Below are 15,301 nucleotides of genomic sequence, written 5' to 3'. Positions count from 1 at the left end.
TAGCTTTGGCTAAAGTAACTTTATTTTAAAGCACAAGTTGCAACTTTAAAACATTACCATAGAATTCTAAATTGTAGCTGTATTTAAATAATTTAGGCATTCTATACTTTAAAGTGACAAAGTGTAAAAACCAAGAAGCACAGTAATGGTAGGAAGGATGTTGAGTTATCAACAATCAGAGTGACTGCTGAGCAGATCAGTGAGCATCTGATAGTCAGTAGATTATTGAACGTTACGTAATCCAGTGTACTTGACCCTTTGTGATCAGCTATTTCAGTCAGTTCTGTAAAGAGCTCCTAATCTGGCCATATAGTGAAAGATCACCATCCAAAATACAAACTTTTTATCTAAAAGATAAAGCTAAGCTGTATTCAATATTCAGGAAGGAAAAGGATGGGACTGGAAGGCCGATAAATCCCCAGGGCCTGATAATCTGCATCCCAGAGTACTTAAGGAAGTGGCCCTAGAAATAGGTGCATTGGTAATCATTTTCCAAAATTCCATGGACTCTGGATCAGTACGATTGGAGGGTAGCTAATGTAACCCCACTTTCTAAAAAAAAGGAGGGAGAGAGAAAACAGGGAATTATAGATCAGTTAGCCTGACATCAGTGGTGGGGAAACTGCTGGAATTAATTATTAAAGATGTAATAGGAGCGCATTTGGAAAGTTGTGACCGGATCAGTCCAAGTCAGCATGGATTTATGAAAGGGAAATCATGCTTGACAAATCTAGAATTTTTTGAGGATGTAACTAGTAGAGTGGACAAGGGAGAACCAGTGGATGTGGTGTATTTTGACTTTCAAAAGGCTTTTGACAAGGTCCCACACGAGATTGGTGTGCAAAATTAAGGCACATGGTATTGAGGGTAATGTATTGACGTGGATCGAGAACTGGTTGGCAGACAGCAAGCAAAGAGTGGGAATAAACGGTTCCTTTTCAGAATGGCAGGCAGTGACTAGTGGGGTGCCGCAAGTTCAGAGCTGGGACGCCAGCTATTTACAACATACATTCAATTCCTTCGTCTAAATCATTAATGTAATATCTCCAAGTTTGCAGATGACACTAAGCTGGGTGGCAATGTGAGCTGTGAGGAGGATGCTAAGAGGCTGCAAGGGTGACTTGGACAGGTTATTTGAATGGGCACATGCATGGCAGATGCTGTATAATGTAAATAAATGTGAGGTTATCCACTTTGGTGGCAAAAACAGGAAGGCAGATTATTATCTGAATGGTGACAGATTAGTAAAAGGGGAGGTGCAATGAGACCTGGGTGTCATGGTACATCAGTCACTGAAGATAGGCATGCAGGTACAGCAGGCAGTAAAGAAAGCAAATGGCATGCTGGCTTTCATAGCGAGAGGATTTGAGTACAGGAGCAGGGAGGTCTGACTGCAGTTTTACGGAGCCTTGATGAGACCACACCTTGAGTATTGTGAGCAGATTTGGTCTCCTAATCTGAGGAAGGACATGCTTGCTATTGAGGGAGTGCAGTAAAGGTTCACGAGACTAATTCCCGGGATGGCAGGACTGACCTATGAAAGACTGGATTGGCTAGGCTTATACTCACTGGAATTTAGAAGAATGAGAAGGGATCTCATAGAAACATATAAAATTCTGATGGGACTGGACAGGTTAGATGCAGGAAGAATGTTCCCGATGTTGGGGAAGTCCAGAACCAGGGGTCACAGTCTAAGGATAAGGGGTAAACCATATAGGACCGAGCGATGAGGAGAAACTTTTTCAGAGTAGTGAACCTGTGGACTTCTCTACCACAGAAAGTTGTTGAGGCCAGTTCGTTTGATATATTCAAGAGGGAGTTAGATGTGGCCCTTACGGCTAAGGGGATCAGGGGGTATGGAGAGACGGCAGGAGTGGGGTACTGAAGTTGCATGATCAGCCATGATCATATTGAATGGCGGCGTAGGCTCGAAGGGCCAAATGGCCTGCTCCTGCACCTATTTTCTATGTTTCTATGTATCTCCAGTAAATCAGAGTTTGGAACCAATTCTTTAGGTCTGCCCGAGATGAGCAATATGAAGGAGAGAATGGGGGTGAGGAGATAACAGGCAAAATAGAAATAACATTTTGGAATTTTTTGAAGCCTATTTAACATTGCAAGGACTACACTAAATACTGCACCTGACATTTCCTGCCAATTGCGCACAGCAAGCTCCCACAAACAACAATGTATTCATAACAGAAGAAATAGGAGCAGAAGTAGGCCATTGGCACCTTGAGCCTGCTCCACCTTTCAATACGATCATGGCTGATCTGATCCTAGCCTCAACTCTACTTCCCCGCCTGCTCCCCATAACCCTTCACTCCCTTTTCTTTCAAAAATCTGTGTCTCTCCACCTTAAATACATTCAATGACCCAGCCTCCACCGCTCTGAGGTAGAGAATTCCAAAGATTCACGACCCTCTAAGAAGAAATTCCTCCTAATTTCCATTTTAAATGAGCGACCCCCTTATTCTGAAAGCTCCCTGGTTCTAGATTCCCCCACGAGGGGAAACATCCACTCTGCATCTATCTTGTCCTGCTCCCTCAGAATCTTATGTTTCAATAAGAGCACACCTAAGTTTTAACTCCGAGTATAGGCTCAACCTTTCTTCATATGACAACCCCTTCATCTCAGGAATCAACCTCGTGAACCTTCTCTGAACTACCTCCAGTGCAAGTATCCTTAAATAAGGAAACCAAAACTGTACATGGTACTCCAGGTATTATCTTTGCCTTCCTAATTACTTGCTGTGCCTACATGCTAACTTTTTGTGTTTCATGTACAAGGACCTCAGATCCTTCTGTACCACCGCATTTTGTAATCTCTCTGCATTTAAATCATTTGCTTTATTTTTCCCACCAAAGTGGATAACTTCACATTTTTCCACATTATACTCGATCTGCTAAATTTTTGCCCACTCACTTAGCTTTTCTATATCCCATTTGTAGATTCTTTGCATCCTCCTTACAACTTGCTTTCCCACCTATCTTTATCAGCAAATTTAGCTACATTGCATTCTGTCCCTTCAACCAAGTCATTAATATAAGTTGTAAATAGTTGAGGCTCCAGCACTGATCCCTATGGCACCCCACTAGTTACAGTTTGCCAACCTGAAAATGACCCATTTATTCCAACTCTCTGCTTTCTGTTAGTTAGCCAATCCTCTATCCACGCTAATAGATTACCCCCAGCCCCGTGAGCTCTTGATCTTGTGCAGTAATCTTTTATGTGGCACCTTATCGAATGCTTTCTGGAAATCCAAATAATGGACAGATAATCTGTTTTTAGAGATGTTGATTTGAAGGGTAAATATTGGCCAGGAGGCTAGGGTTAACTCCCATGCTCTTCTTCAAAATAGTGTCATGGGATCTTTTACGTCCACCTGAGAAAGCAGACGGGGCCTCGGTTTAATGTTCGTCCGAAAGATGAAACCTCTGACAGTACAGCCCTCCCTCCCATATTGCAATGGAGTGTCTGCCTAGATTGAGTTCAAGAACTATCACTGCTATATTTCTCAGTCTCATGGGTGAAAGCAAAAATCTTAAACCTTGAAGGAGTAGAGCTACTGATGCTGTAAGTTAAGTACACTCCCAGTGGTATTGGTGAATAGTATTAGTAGTGTCTGTTGAGATCTCTTCCCCACCCCTACCAAATAAACAGAGGCAGAGAAACATTTATTTTACCATCAAAATACCGAGGGCCGGATTTTCAGCTTATGGTTTTTTTTTGCCAAAAATGGTAGCGATACGTGAAACTTATCATTTCACTATCATTTTTAGGCCAAACTTTCGGGTTTTACGTCTTGGTAATGGGGACGTTGCACAAGGATTCGCGGCGCAAAAACATGAGTTTTGCCAAATTTAGTCTGGGGACGGGAGCGCTGAGTGAGGGGTCTTGGGTGGGGGGGAAGGGGGTAATTGCAAAAAAACACACAACCCTTAGCTAGCAAATCGCTGAAAGTTTTTATTAAATTCTAATTTTTTTTTTTTTTTTTTTTTGCAGCTTTTCATACTTACTTACCGCTGCTGGCAGGACTGTACCGACAGCCTGTCGGTATTCTGGGTACAGCGTACGGGTTGGGAGAGTGCCAAAAGTACGACGGTAATGCAATCTGTGTCGTTGCACCTCTCCCTGGCGGCACTTGAAACTGCTGCCGCAAATAGGTACCCGAGGATCCCGTCTGGGCTTTGCGACCGGGTTTTTGCCACGGTGAGTCAAATCGTGGCAAAAACCTGTCAAATCCGGCCCTCATGAGTTTTCATTTGCATCTATCATTAGAAGTAGCTAGTGAACTTTTGTATAATATCTTAAAAAGTGATGCTGTATTTTTCAATAAACTAAATGTGTACGTTCAATTTTCATCTGTAATAGGATGATGACTTCAAAGAACAGAAAGGCAAGGCTATGAAAACCGTTGTAGAAGTTTCTGTAAGTAGAGATTGCTCGTTTCTCAATTCCAACACTGTGAAACGGCAGTCAATATATCACCTACTTTAAGTGTTTCTATATCTTTTAACATTTCAAATTCATTCCTTCATGTCTTAAATTACTGTTTGCCTAACTTCACCCAAAGCATTTTTTGATTGAAATCTGCAAAGAATATCACCAAACCGTGCTAGTATCAAACTGTATTGCACAAAAGAACATTACATTTTGCAGTCGCCTGCTATTTGTTGTGTGTATATTGTGTATATGCACAACTTGAATTGTATTAATTTTTTTTTAGGGACTGGTCGATCACCTGTGGAGTCACAAGCTGAATCATGGTCAAGTGAACTATTCAGATCAAGAAAGATTAGGGGGTGGGAGAATATTTGTAGAGAAGAGGGCCAAGAGAATAATCTCTGGATTTTCATCACAGCAGGGGGATGTCACAACTTCAGTTCAGGCCTAGAATTCGATCTCCGAAGTGCCCCAAATTTAGTCTCTGGGGTGGAGGTGGGTGGGGTGACATAATTAATTATTCTCAGTGGAGGTAGGGTTTCAGTCAAGATTTTATCAAGCTTGATTTTTCTATGGAGTGAGAGGTATGGTGGTGGGGATTTAGTTGGATCCCTTGATCTTGACTATCAAGACTTTTTTTTTCTGTTATGGGGAGGTGTTCTTGCCTTTATCAAATCGAGATTTTTCCCTCTGGTGAGGTAATGGGTTTATCCAGTTCAGTCTTTTCTCCACACTGAAGGGGGGGGTGGTCTGGTTACCTGTCTAATGTTCGTCTGGCTCAATTTTTTTTTCTCACTTGCTGTTGTGATCTCATTTTTATGTTCTCACTTGCTTTTTTTGTCCTGTGCTGATTTATTAAGACCTCCTGTGGGTTTGTTTCTGCTTGGGCTTTTCAAGTATTGAGTGGGGGTGGGGTGAAAAAGTCATGCAACCATTAAGAGGGCTGGAACATAGTCATCTATGTTTAAGTTCACAGGCAGCTGGAGGAGATTAGGACAAGAGGTTGCTGGCGAGCTAAAGAAGATGAGCGAGTGATTTGTTCATGCACCTTAACTAAAAAAAAATTGCCATGCATTTGAAACTGTTGGTGTAGAGCCACATGATGGCCAATACATGTCGTGCACTTCATTCTCAAATGACCGAAAAAACAACATAAGAACATAAGAATTAGGAACAGAAGTAGGCCATCTAGCCCCTCGAGCCTGCTCTGCCATTCAACAAGATCATGGTTGATCTGGCCGTGGACTCCGCTCCACTTACCCACCTGCTCCCCATAACCCTTAATTCCCTTATTGGTTAAAAATCTATCTATCTGTGATTTGAATACATTCAATAAGCTAGCCTCAACTGCTTCCTTGGGCAGAGAATTCCACAGATTCACAACCCTCTAGGAAAAGAAATTCCTTCTCAACTCGGTTTTAAATTGGTTCCCCCGTATTTTGAGGCTGTGCCCCCTAGTCTCCCCGACCAGTGGAAACAACCTCTCTGCCTCTATTTTGTCTATCCCTTTCATTATTTTAAATGTTTCTATAAGATCACCCCTCATCCTTCTGAACTCCGAGTAAAGACCCAGTCTACTCAATCTATCATCATAAGGTAACCCCTCATCTCTGGAATCAGCCTAGTGAATTGTCTCTGTAGCCCCTCCAAAGCTAGTATATCCTTCCTTAAGTAAGGTAACCAAAACTGCACGCAGTACTCCAGGTGCGGCCTCACCAATACCCTGTACAGTTGCAGCAGGACCTCCCTGCTTTTGTACTCCATCCCTCTTGCAATGAAGGCCAACATTCCATTCGCCTTCCTGATTACCTGCTGCACCTGCAAACTAACTTTTTGGGATTCTGCTAAAGACAACTTTTAATGTGGTTGCAGCCAACACTTGCACTGCAACTAATCCCAGCCTTGTCTCTTCCGCTCTTGCATCCGGTCCAGGGTGTCCTTGGAGATGGAGCTCGCGGCCTTCCGCGAGAGGTGGGCACCGGAGGGACTGGAGTGCATCATCACGCCCGGCAACCAAATTTTAATTTGATTTTACGTTTTAAAGTTTAATTTGTTTTAATTGCCGGTGCTTTTAGTGTCCCCCTTCCCTTTTATAGGGGGCACTGGGGGAAAATTGTGATTTTAGTGCCCAAAATAAAAACCAAAAAGAAAAAGAAAAACACAAAAAAAACAAAAAAAGGGAAAAAAAAAGGGCCTTGTAAATGTCTGGTGTGTCACCCAGGTAGGGTGGCACGGTTTAATGTCTTTTGTTTTTGCAGATAAACTCCAAAAAGAGTTTCATGCACAAGGACCCCCAGGTCCCTCTGCACCGCAGCATGTTGTCATTTCTCCCCATTCAAATAATATTCTCTTACTGTTTTTTTTTTCCCAAGGTGGATGACCTCACATTGCAGATATTCAAGTGAAGTGTAGTTTAGGGAGTGGGGAATAATTGAATTGGGCAAATAGGAAGGTAGAGGTAGGGGAGGAAAAGGCAGCATGGGAGTGCAAGAGAGGACTGATGATGGGGAAAGGAGGTTGGAGACTTTCCCATTTAAGTTCTATTTCTGGAAATCTGCCAATTGTCTCAAGTAATCTCATTTAGAGACTTTTAAGTAGTATAATGCAGTTAGACTAATCCTGAATCAGCAGTAACTTTCTGCTCTACTGGCAAAACATTAATACAACATTTGAATTGCTGTTCTTTAAAATGTAGCCTAGCCTATTGTATGGTTTGCATTGAAAGAACATTTTCCTCCTGGCTAATGATCACTGACTTTACCCAATTTAATCTCTTAAGGAACAATGATGTGAACATTTTCTCTACCTTGATTGTCCACTTTCTGTAGCATGCTGTTTTTTCATAGAATACTTGACAATCTCATTTTATAATTCTATTTTTAACTAGAATTTAATCCAACTCTAAGTTAATCAACACTGCATTGACTGCTCTTGCTGCAGTTTCAGTGCAAGATACTTTCTTGTACATCTACATCTGAGCATTGCTTTGACACTGAATTGTTTAGAAAATTAGTTTGAAATGGAATTTGAGTGTGGTTAATTGGAAGTTTTGGGAACAGGCTAGTGAAATTCACCATATACTGCAATTTCAATTACACACCTAATCATTAATAGCTAGTCAATTGCAATCTTTTCCTTGGACCTCAAAGTTTGCAGTTCAAGGTAAATCATTAATATGGTCAACTGTTTCAAATAGAGTTAAGTACTTAAAATTCCTTCTACTTGCCCTTTGCATGCTATGATTCTCCTTTTAACACCATCTCTCTCTACTGCCTCCACTGTCTGACATCCAGTACTGGATGAGCAAAAATTTCTTCCAACTAAATATTGGGGGAAGACCAAAGCCATTGTCTTCGGTCTCTGCCACAAACTCCATTCCCTAGCCATCCCTCTTCCTGGCAACTATCTGAGCCAGAACCAGACTATTCGTAACCTAGTGCCGTATTTGACCCCAAGATGAGCATCCAACCACATATACGCGCTATCACTAAGACTGCCTACTTCCATCTCTGCCCTTGCCCTCAGCTTATCTGCTACTGAAACCCTCATTCATTCCTTTGTTACTTCCAGACTTCCAATGCACTCCTGGCCAACCTCCCGTCTTCCACTCTTCATAAGCTCATCCAATACTGCTGTACATCCTAAATTGCACCAAGTCCCGTTCACCCCTTTGCTCGGTGACTTACATTGACTCCCGGTTGAACAATTCCAATTTATATTTATTAAAAAAAAAAATTCTCATCCTTATTTTCAGTTCCTTCCATGGCCTTACCCTTCCTATCTTTGCAAACCCCTGCAACCCTCAGATATCTGGGCTCTTGCGCATCCCTGATTTTAATTGCTCCACCATCGGTGGCCATGCCTTCTGCTGCCAAGGTTCTAAGCTCGATGTGCTGCCCAAAACCTCTGCCCCACTATCTCTCGTCCTTTTAAGACGCTCTATAAAACCTACCTCTTTGGCCAAACTTTTGGTCATCTGCCCTAATATCTCATCGTGTGGCTCAGTGTCAGATCTTGTTTGATAACCCTGTGCAGCACCTTGCGACATTTTACTACATAAATGCGCTACATAAATGCAAGTTGTTTTAACAGTTGATTTCATGTTGAATCCTTTTGCTTTCAAAGGATGTTTATAAACCACAACGTAAGTACAAACGGTTGGCTGCAGCAGGAGAGTTGGTGGATGAAGAATCCAGAGTCCATTCTACCCTTCTGGAGTTTGGCCGGTAAGGTTTGAAGAGAATGATATCTTAATTTTTTTTTTAGTGTCTAATTGTAGATGACCTGTATTTAGTGTCTCTTAAAGAAGTTAGGTGTATAGACAGTTAATTTGGGCTCTATATAGAGCAGTTGCAACTGCAGGTTATTCAAATTACATTAGTAATTATCTCTTGCCTATGTGACTTTGTTTAAGCTTTTTAAAAAAAAAAATTGTGAAGTGTGCTGTCAAGCTGCTTAATGCATATATGTATCTTTATTAAATAAGATTCATTGGTCATCTGTTTTTATGAACTGGTTGTTCTATTCATCATGGCTTTCTCCTATCTTGTAGATCCAATGTATTTCATTGATATGAGATGGGGGATATACCCGAGAAGGGAGGCACACAGTGCTATTTGTATTTTTTTGATAAACTTTATCTACCAATAGAGGGTTCTAAGTGAAAAGCACTGCCGTCTCACTCCTTGATGGAGGAGACATATGTTGCCAAAGCCCCCAGCTTAGTGTGCTTATTAGAATCTATAAATATTTACAGGAGGAGCAGAGAAGAAATGGACATCTTTGTTGCTTCAGCAATGAGAAAAAGCAGATCCATGAATCTGTATTGTCTGAGCTAGAAAATGGTTTGAAAGAAAAAAACACATAATTTATATAGTGTCATGTCCTCGGTGCTGTAAAGATCTTCGCAGATGATGACTACTTTTTATTAATTGTAGTTGGTTTTATTACATAATTAGACATTTCAGCCAGTTTGCAAAGCGCAGTTCCACATACAACAAATTTACTTCTGGTTCCCCTAAGGTAAAGCCACATTATTCAGAGTACATTAGTTAGTAAAAAAATCAAGCCATAGACAATTAGGTATGCGCATTGCCACTGGTTGGTGCAGAAGACTTTCAGGTTATGCTGAGGATCCTTCTGCATTTGTTGGTGCCAGGAGTTGACTGACACCAAATTCTATATAACTTAACAGCCAAATTATACCCTATTGTTTCATAGAGCTAACGGCCACTCAATTACACGGGATCCAAACAAAGCAAAAGTTATGCTAGGGCTTGTAGACCTTTATTTTTCAGACATGACTAGAGGATCCCATTGTCTTGCAGGAGAAATGCGTGCTCTCAATTGGAGTGCCAAATACTTTATCCAAAACTGGAAAACATCTGGTTGATGAACTTGTCACTGAAAGCATGATTGGCAGATACCTTGGTTAGTTCCTGCAAGGAATCCACTAAGAGTTTATTATACAAAATGGGACTATGTCTGTTAGTCCAATATTCTGGAGTGTCTCCAGTATCTGTTCAACTTTGGTTTAAAGTCTAGGTTTTTTTTTGTTAATATTTCAGTCTTTCATAGCCCATTTGCAGTGGATTATTAGATCACCACTAGTTGTTTCATTTGTGTACGAGCTATTTGGAAGAGTACCTACTTTGGCTCTCATTGGTTTCCACTTGGGAATTTGATTCTTCAGGTTGTTTTACTCGCTGTTACGGCCATACGGTCCCTTGAGCCTGCTCCCGTTCAGTAAGATCATGGCTGATCTTCAACCTCAACTCCACTTTCTCGACCGATCACACATTTACATTTACTAATCACATAAGCATAAGACATCACTGCTGCCAAGACTTAACTGCAGTACATAATGATGCCTTTGGCAGTTCTGCTTTGACATCTGGTGTTTATAGATCCTGCAAACAGGCCTCTGCTGCCCTCCTAATTTTATACTACTTTGGTACATTCCAATGAAATGTCGATGATGCAGAAAGCTAGATGCATAGCGCTATTATTTTTTAAATGATATGCATCCACAATCCCTTTTATCCATGTGGCCAATCAGGTATAGATTTTTTTGCGGTTGGTTAGCTTGATATAATGGTGTTCATCCCAGGGCTTTATGTGGTGCAGCAATAGAAGGCCACATTAGTTCTGCAATATCATATTTTAATGTGCATTCTCAGCAGTTGGTTTCTCTAACTTACTGAGCTAGATTACACTGCTACAGTGTGTGAAGGGTGCATGTCACTTGATAAAGCTCCTGCCAGGTAGGTAATCTGATTTGTGGCAGTAGGGTGAGAGGCAGAAAATAGTCCCTGGTATATCTCCAGTTCGAGGGGCTGTATGGCCTACTCCTCCTATTTCTTATGTTCTTGTGTTTAGGAAAGGAGTGGAATTCGTTAAGAAAACTGAGGATATAAGTAAGAGTCTCGCAACCTTGTATGGAAATAAAATGCTATTTTCATCAGAGCAGGAAAGACCAGCACAAAACCAACAATGAGACTTGCAAGTAGCAATGATGCAGCTATTGAAGCATTTAAAGGGTATCGTCAAAATATCGGACACCTGGAAGATGAATCCAAGTTGATCCTTGGAGGTGGAAAGATACTTTACTAATGCAAAAAAATAATTAACAAGGCATATGCTACAGACCACTTGGGCAGCATAAGAATGAAGCGGTTTCTTTTTTTGAAGAACAGGAAGGATATATAAGCACCCTCTACTATATTAATGTGAATGTTTCGATTTTAAACCTCTGCTAACCTTTTTGAGCAAGTTTGTTTGTTTTGTTTTGTGTTGAGTCCATACCCATTACAAACTAGATTGGGGCTGCAAATTCCTTTTACTCCAGAAGTTGTAATAGAGGAAGAAGGCTTTTATCCCATTGTTGTGTTGGGTTTAATCACGTGTACCAGAAACTGAAGCTTTTTCAATGCATTTTACTATCCATCTGATGCCTAACTGTCTCATTCCATCAACTGGAATTTGATTGTTTATTCCTAGTTGCAGTATTCATGTTGATTTTGTGTTATCATAAATTTGCTCCAAACAAAAATCTGTTATTTAAAAACAGAAAATGCTTGGGCCAGACAAGTTAATGTTTCAGGTGTAGACCCTTTATCAGCATTGTTTTCTTTTGACCTCTAGGGAGCATTATACAATGAGCAATACAATATATTTTCTGTTTGTATATTCATGAATTCTGTCTAAAAGAAAACTTGCCCATCATAAAACGCCATTTCCAGTGTTTGTAATTTAAAACTGTTGGACAAATCTGACTTTTAAAATTGCAGGTGTCTTTGAGTTTTAGCAGTTTGAATTTGGACCCTTTTTTAAATTGAGTGGCATGTGAACTGATGAAAATCAGGGGTCACGGTCTCCGAATAAGAGGTCGGCCATTTCGGACTGATGAGAAATTTCTTCACTTGGAGGGTTGTTAATCTTTGAAATTCTCCACCCCAGAGGGCTGTGGAAGCTCAGTCATTGAGTATATTCATGACTGGGATCAATAAATTTTTGGATATTATGGGGATAGTGCAGGCAAGTGGAGTTGAGATCGAAGATTAGCCATAATCTCATTGAATGGCGGAGTAGGATCAAGGGGCCAAATGGCCTACTCCTGCTCCTATTTATGTTTTGTGAATCTGCATATTTTAACAAACTTTTGTATGGGAATTTGAAAATTGGTCTCAACTGGGCAAGTACAGCTCTTTTCACAGAATCTGAACAAGTCAGAAAGGTCATCATAAATATAGGGTCCGATTGGAATGGAATTGGTGGCACTATCTATCCATCCATTGAAAAATTTGAGATTCAAATTGATTGAATTTATTTATCGTGAATTAGAAACATAGAAAATAGGTGCAGGAGTAGGCCATTCGGCCCTTCGAGCCTGCACCACCATTCAATAAGATCATGCCCTCAGTACCCCTTTCCTGCTTTCTCTCCATACCCCTTGATCCCTTTAGCCATAAGGGACATACCTAACTCCCTCTTGAATATATCCAATGAACTGCCATCAACAACTCTCTGCGGTAGGGAATTCCACAGGTTAACAACTCTCAAGAAGTTTCTCCTCAACTCAGTCCTAAATGGCCTACCCCTTATCCTAAGACTGTGTCCCCTGGTTCTGGATTTCCCCATCATTGGGAACATTCTTCCTGCATCTAACCTGTCCAGTCCCGTCAGAATCTTGTAAGTTTCTATGAGATCCCCTCTCATCCTTCTAAACTCCAGTGTATAAAGGCCCAGTTGATCCAGTCTCTCCTCCATTTGTCAGTCCCGCCATCCCGGGAATCAGTCTGGTGAATCTTCGCTGCACTCCCTCAATAGCAAGAATGTCCTTCCTCAGATTAGGAGACCAAAACTGAACACAATATTCCAAGTGACACCTCACCAAGGCCCTGTACAACTGCAGTAAGACCTCCCTGCTCCTATACTCAAATCCCCTAGCTATGAAGGCCAACATACCATTTGCCTTCTTCACTACCTGCATGCCAACTTTGACTGATGAACCATTGCACCTCCCCCTTTCCTAATTTGCTGGCATTCAGCAAATAATCTGCCTTCGTGTTTTTGCCCCCTAAGTGGATAACCTCACATTTTACACATTAGACTGCATCTGCCATGCATTTGCCCACTCACCTAACTGTCCAAGTCACTCTGCAGCCTCTTGGCGTCCTCCTCACAGCTCACCGCCACCCAGTTTAGTGTCATCTGCAAACTTGGAGATATTACACTTAATTGCTTCATCTAAATCATTAATGTATATTGTAAATAGGTGGGGTCCCAGCATTGAGCCCTGCGGTACTCCACTAGTCACTGCCTGCCATTCTGAAAAGGACCCATTTATCCCAACACTCTGCTTCCTGTCTGCCAACCAGTTCTCTATCCACGTCAGTACATTACCCCCAATACCATGTGCTTTGATTTTGCACACCAATCTCTTGTGTGGGACCTTGTCAAAAGCCTTTTGAAAGTCCAAATACACCACATCCTCTGGTTCTCTCTTGTCCACTCTACTAGTTACATCCTCAAAAAATTCCAGAAGATTTGTCAAGCATGATTTCCCTTTCATAAATCCATGCTGACTTGGACCGATCCTGTCACTGCTTTGCAAATGTGCTGCTATTTCATCTTTTAATAGTTGATTGCAACATTTTCCCCACTACTGATGTCAGGCTAACCGGTCTATAATTACCCCTTTTCTCTCTTTTAAACAGTGGTGATACATTAGCTACACTCCAGTCCATAGGAACTGATCCAGAGTCGATAGACTGTTGGAAAATGATCACCAATGCATCCATTATTTCTATGGCCACTTCCTTAATCTGCATCCCAGAGTACTTATCAGGACCCGGGGATTTATCGGCCTTCAATCCTATCAATTTCCCTAACACAATTTCCCACTTTATAAGGATATCCTTCAGTTCCTTCCTCCTCACTAGACCTTCGGTCCCCTAGTAATTCCAGAAGGTTAATTGTGTCTTCCTTCGTGAAAACAGAACCAAAGTATTTGTTTAACTGGTCCACCATTTCTTTGTTCCCTGTTATAAATTCACCTGCATCTAACTGCAAGGGACCTATGTTTGTTTTCAAACTAATCTTTTTCTCTTCACATATCTATAGAAGCTTTTGCAGTCAGTTTTTATGTTCCCGGCAAGCTTCCTCTCATACTCTCTTTTCCCCTCCTTATTAAACCCTTTGTCCTCCTCTGCTGAATTCTAAATTTATCCCAGTCCTCAAGTGTGCTGCTTTTTCTGGCCAATTTCTATGCCTCTTCCTTGGATTATTTATAGATTTGACATGTTCAGTGCTGTACTCTTGCTTCCCCCTTGACTCGAGGAAACGTCAGGAAGCAGAGTGAGGTGGCAGTATTATGAAAGTGATTTGTTTCTCACTGCAGAGTCTGATTTAATAGTGCGAGGTATGCGACTGAAATCCAACCTGCATTAAAATGATTGGTTAACTTGGGGAAGAGATGTGATCCCTTAACTGCACCTAATCTTGTGACTAAATTATAATGTTATGAAGTTTGAAAGTGAGTAGTGTCCATCAGTTGTCAAAGCTAGTGTTTTCTTCCACAACGTAATGAGAATTATTGTATTGCTTATTTTATACTGTAATTTGTTATCGGCACACATTTAGGTATTTTCTTTTCTTGCCACTGCTTTTTTCTTTCTTTTGTATTTCAATACTACTGATTTTAATGGCTATCAAATCTCTCAATTACTTACAATTTATTCTTTCTGTTTTGTTTAAACTCTTCTTTTCTCACTCCTTTTTTTGTTTTCTTGCATTCTTCATTTTCATTAGCTTTCCCGATTCCCTCATGTGAGTATTTAGTCTTAATTTTCATTTGAAAGCTATCTATAGCACAAGTTTAAAAAGCTAGTACACATTTTTAAAACTTTGCACTTCATTATACCCAAATTTAGTATTGTTGCTTTCTTAATTATTACTAAATCTACAACAACTTGCATTTATATAGCACCTTTAACTTGGAAAATTTCCTGAGGTGCTTCACGAGAGTGTAATCAGACAAAAATTGACACGAGCTGAAGGAGATATTCATAAGAGTGACACACAGCTTGGTCAAAGAGAGATTTTAAGGAAGATCTTTAAAGGTGTAGAGGAAGAGAGGTTTAGAGAGAGAATTTCATAGCTTAGGTTCTAGATGGCTGAAGGTGTGGCTGCCAATGATTGAGTAAGGGAGTGGGGGATGCACAAGGGGTCGGAGTTCTTGAAAGGGTGGAAGTAGTTACAGGGAAGGATGGGACCATGGAGAGATTTGAACACTGAGTAGGAGAATTTTTAAATCGAGGCGTTAATGGACTAGCAGCCAATGTAGGTCAACGA

General features: G+C 40.9%; 1 protein-coding gene across 2 annotated transcripts in view; it reads left to right on the top strand.

Moving 5' to 3' along the window:
* ccdc93 (coiled-coil domain containing 93) overlaps positions 1–15,301 on the top strand; it is a 66,074-nt gene that overhangs the window by 15,450 nt on the left and 35,323 nt on the right. The window contains exons 6-8 of one of the 2 annotated variants that reach the window (XM_070875461.1): positions 4,376–4,432; positions 8,573–8,673; positions 14,759–14,776. In XM_070875461.1, coding sequence (XP_070731562.1) covers positions 4,376–4,432; positions 8,573–8,673; positions 14,759–14,776 — 176 coding nt within the window. The remainder of the gene's footprint in view (positions 1–4,375; positions 4,433–8,572; positions 8,674–14,758; positions 14,777–15,301) is intronic. The other variant, XM_070875462.1, reaches the window with a different exon arrangement.

The sequence above is a fragment of the Pristiophorus japonicus genome, chromosome 3, assembly GCF_044704955.1.
Source record: "Pristiophorus japonicus isolate sPriJap1 chromosome 3, sPriJap1.hap1, whole genome shotgun sequence".
NCBI classification, from domain to species: Eukaryota; Metazoa; Chordata; class Chondrichthyes; family Pristiophoridae; genus Pristiophorus; species Pristiophorus japonicus.
The sequence above is the reverse complement of the archived record's forward strand: the minus strand, read 5'-3'. Positions and strand labels throughout refer to the sequence as shown.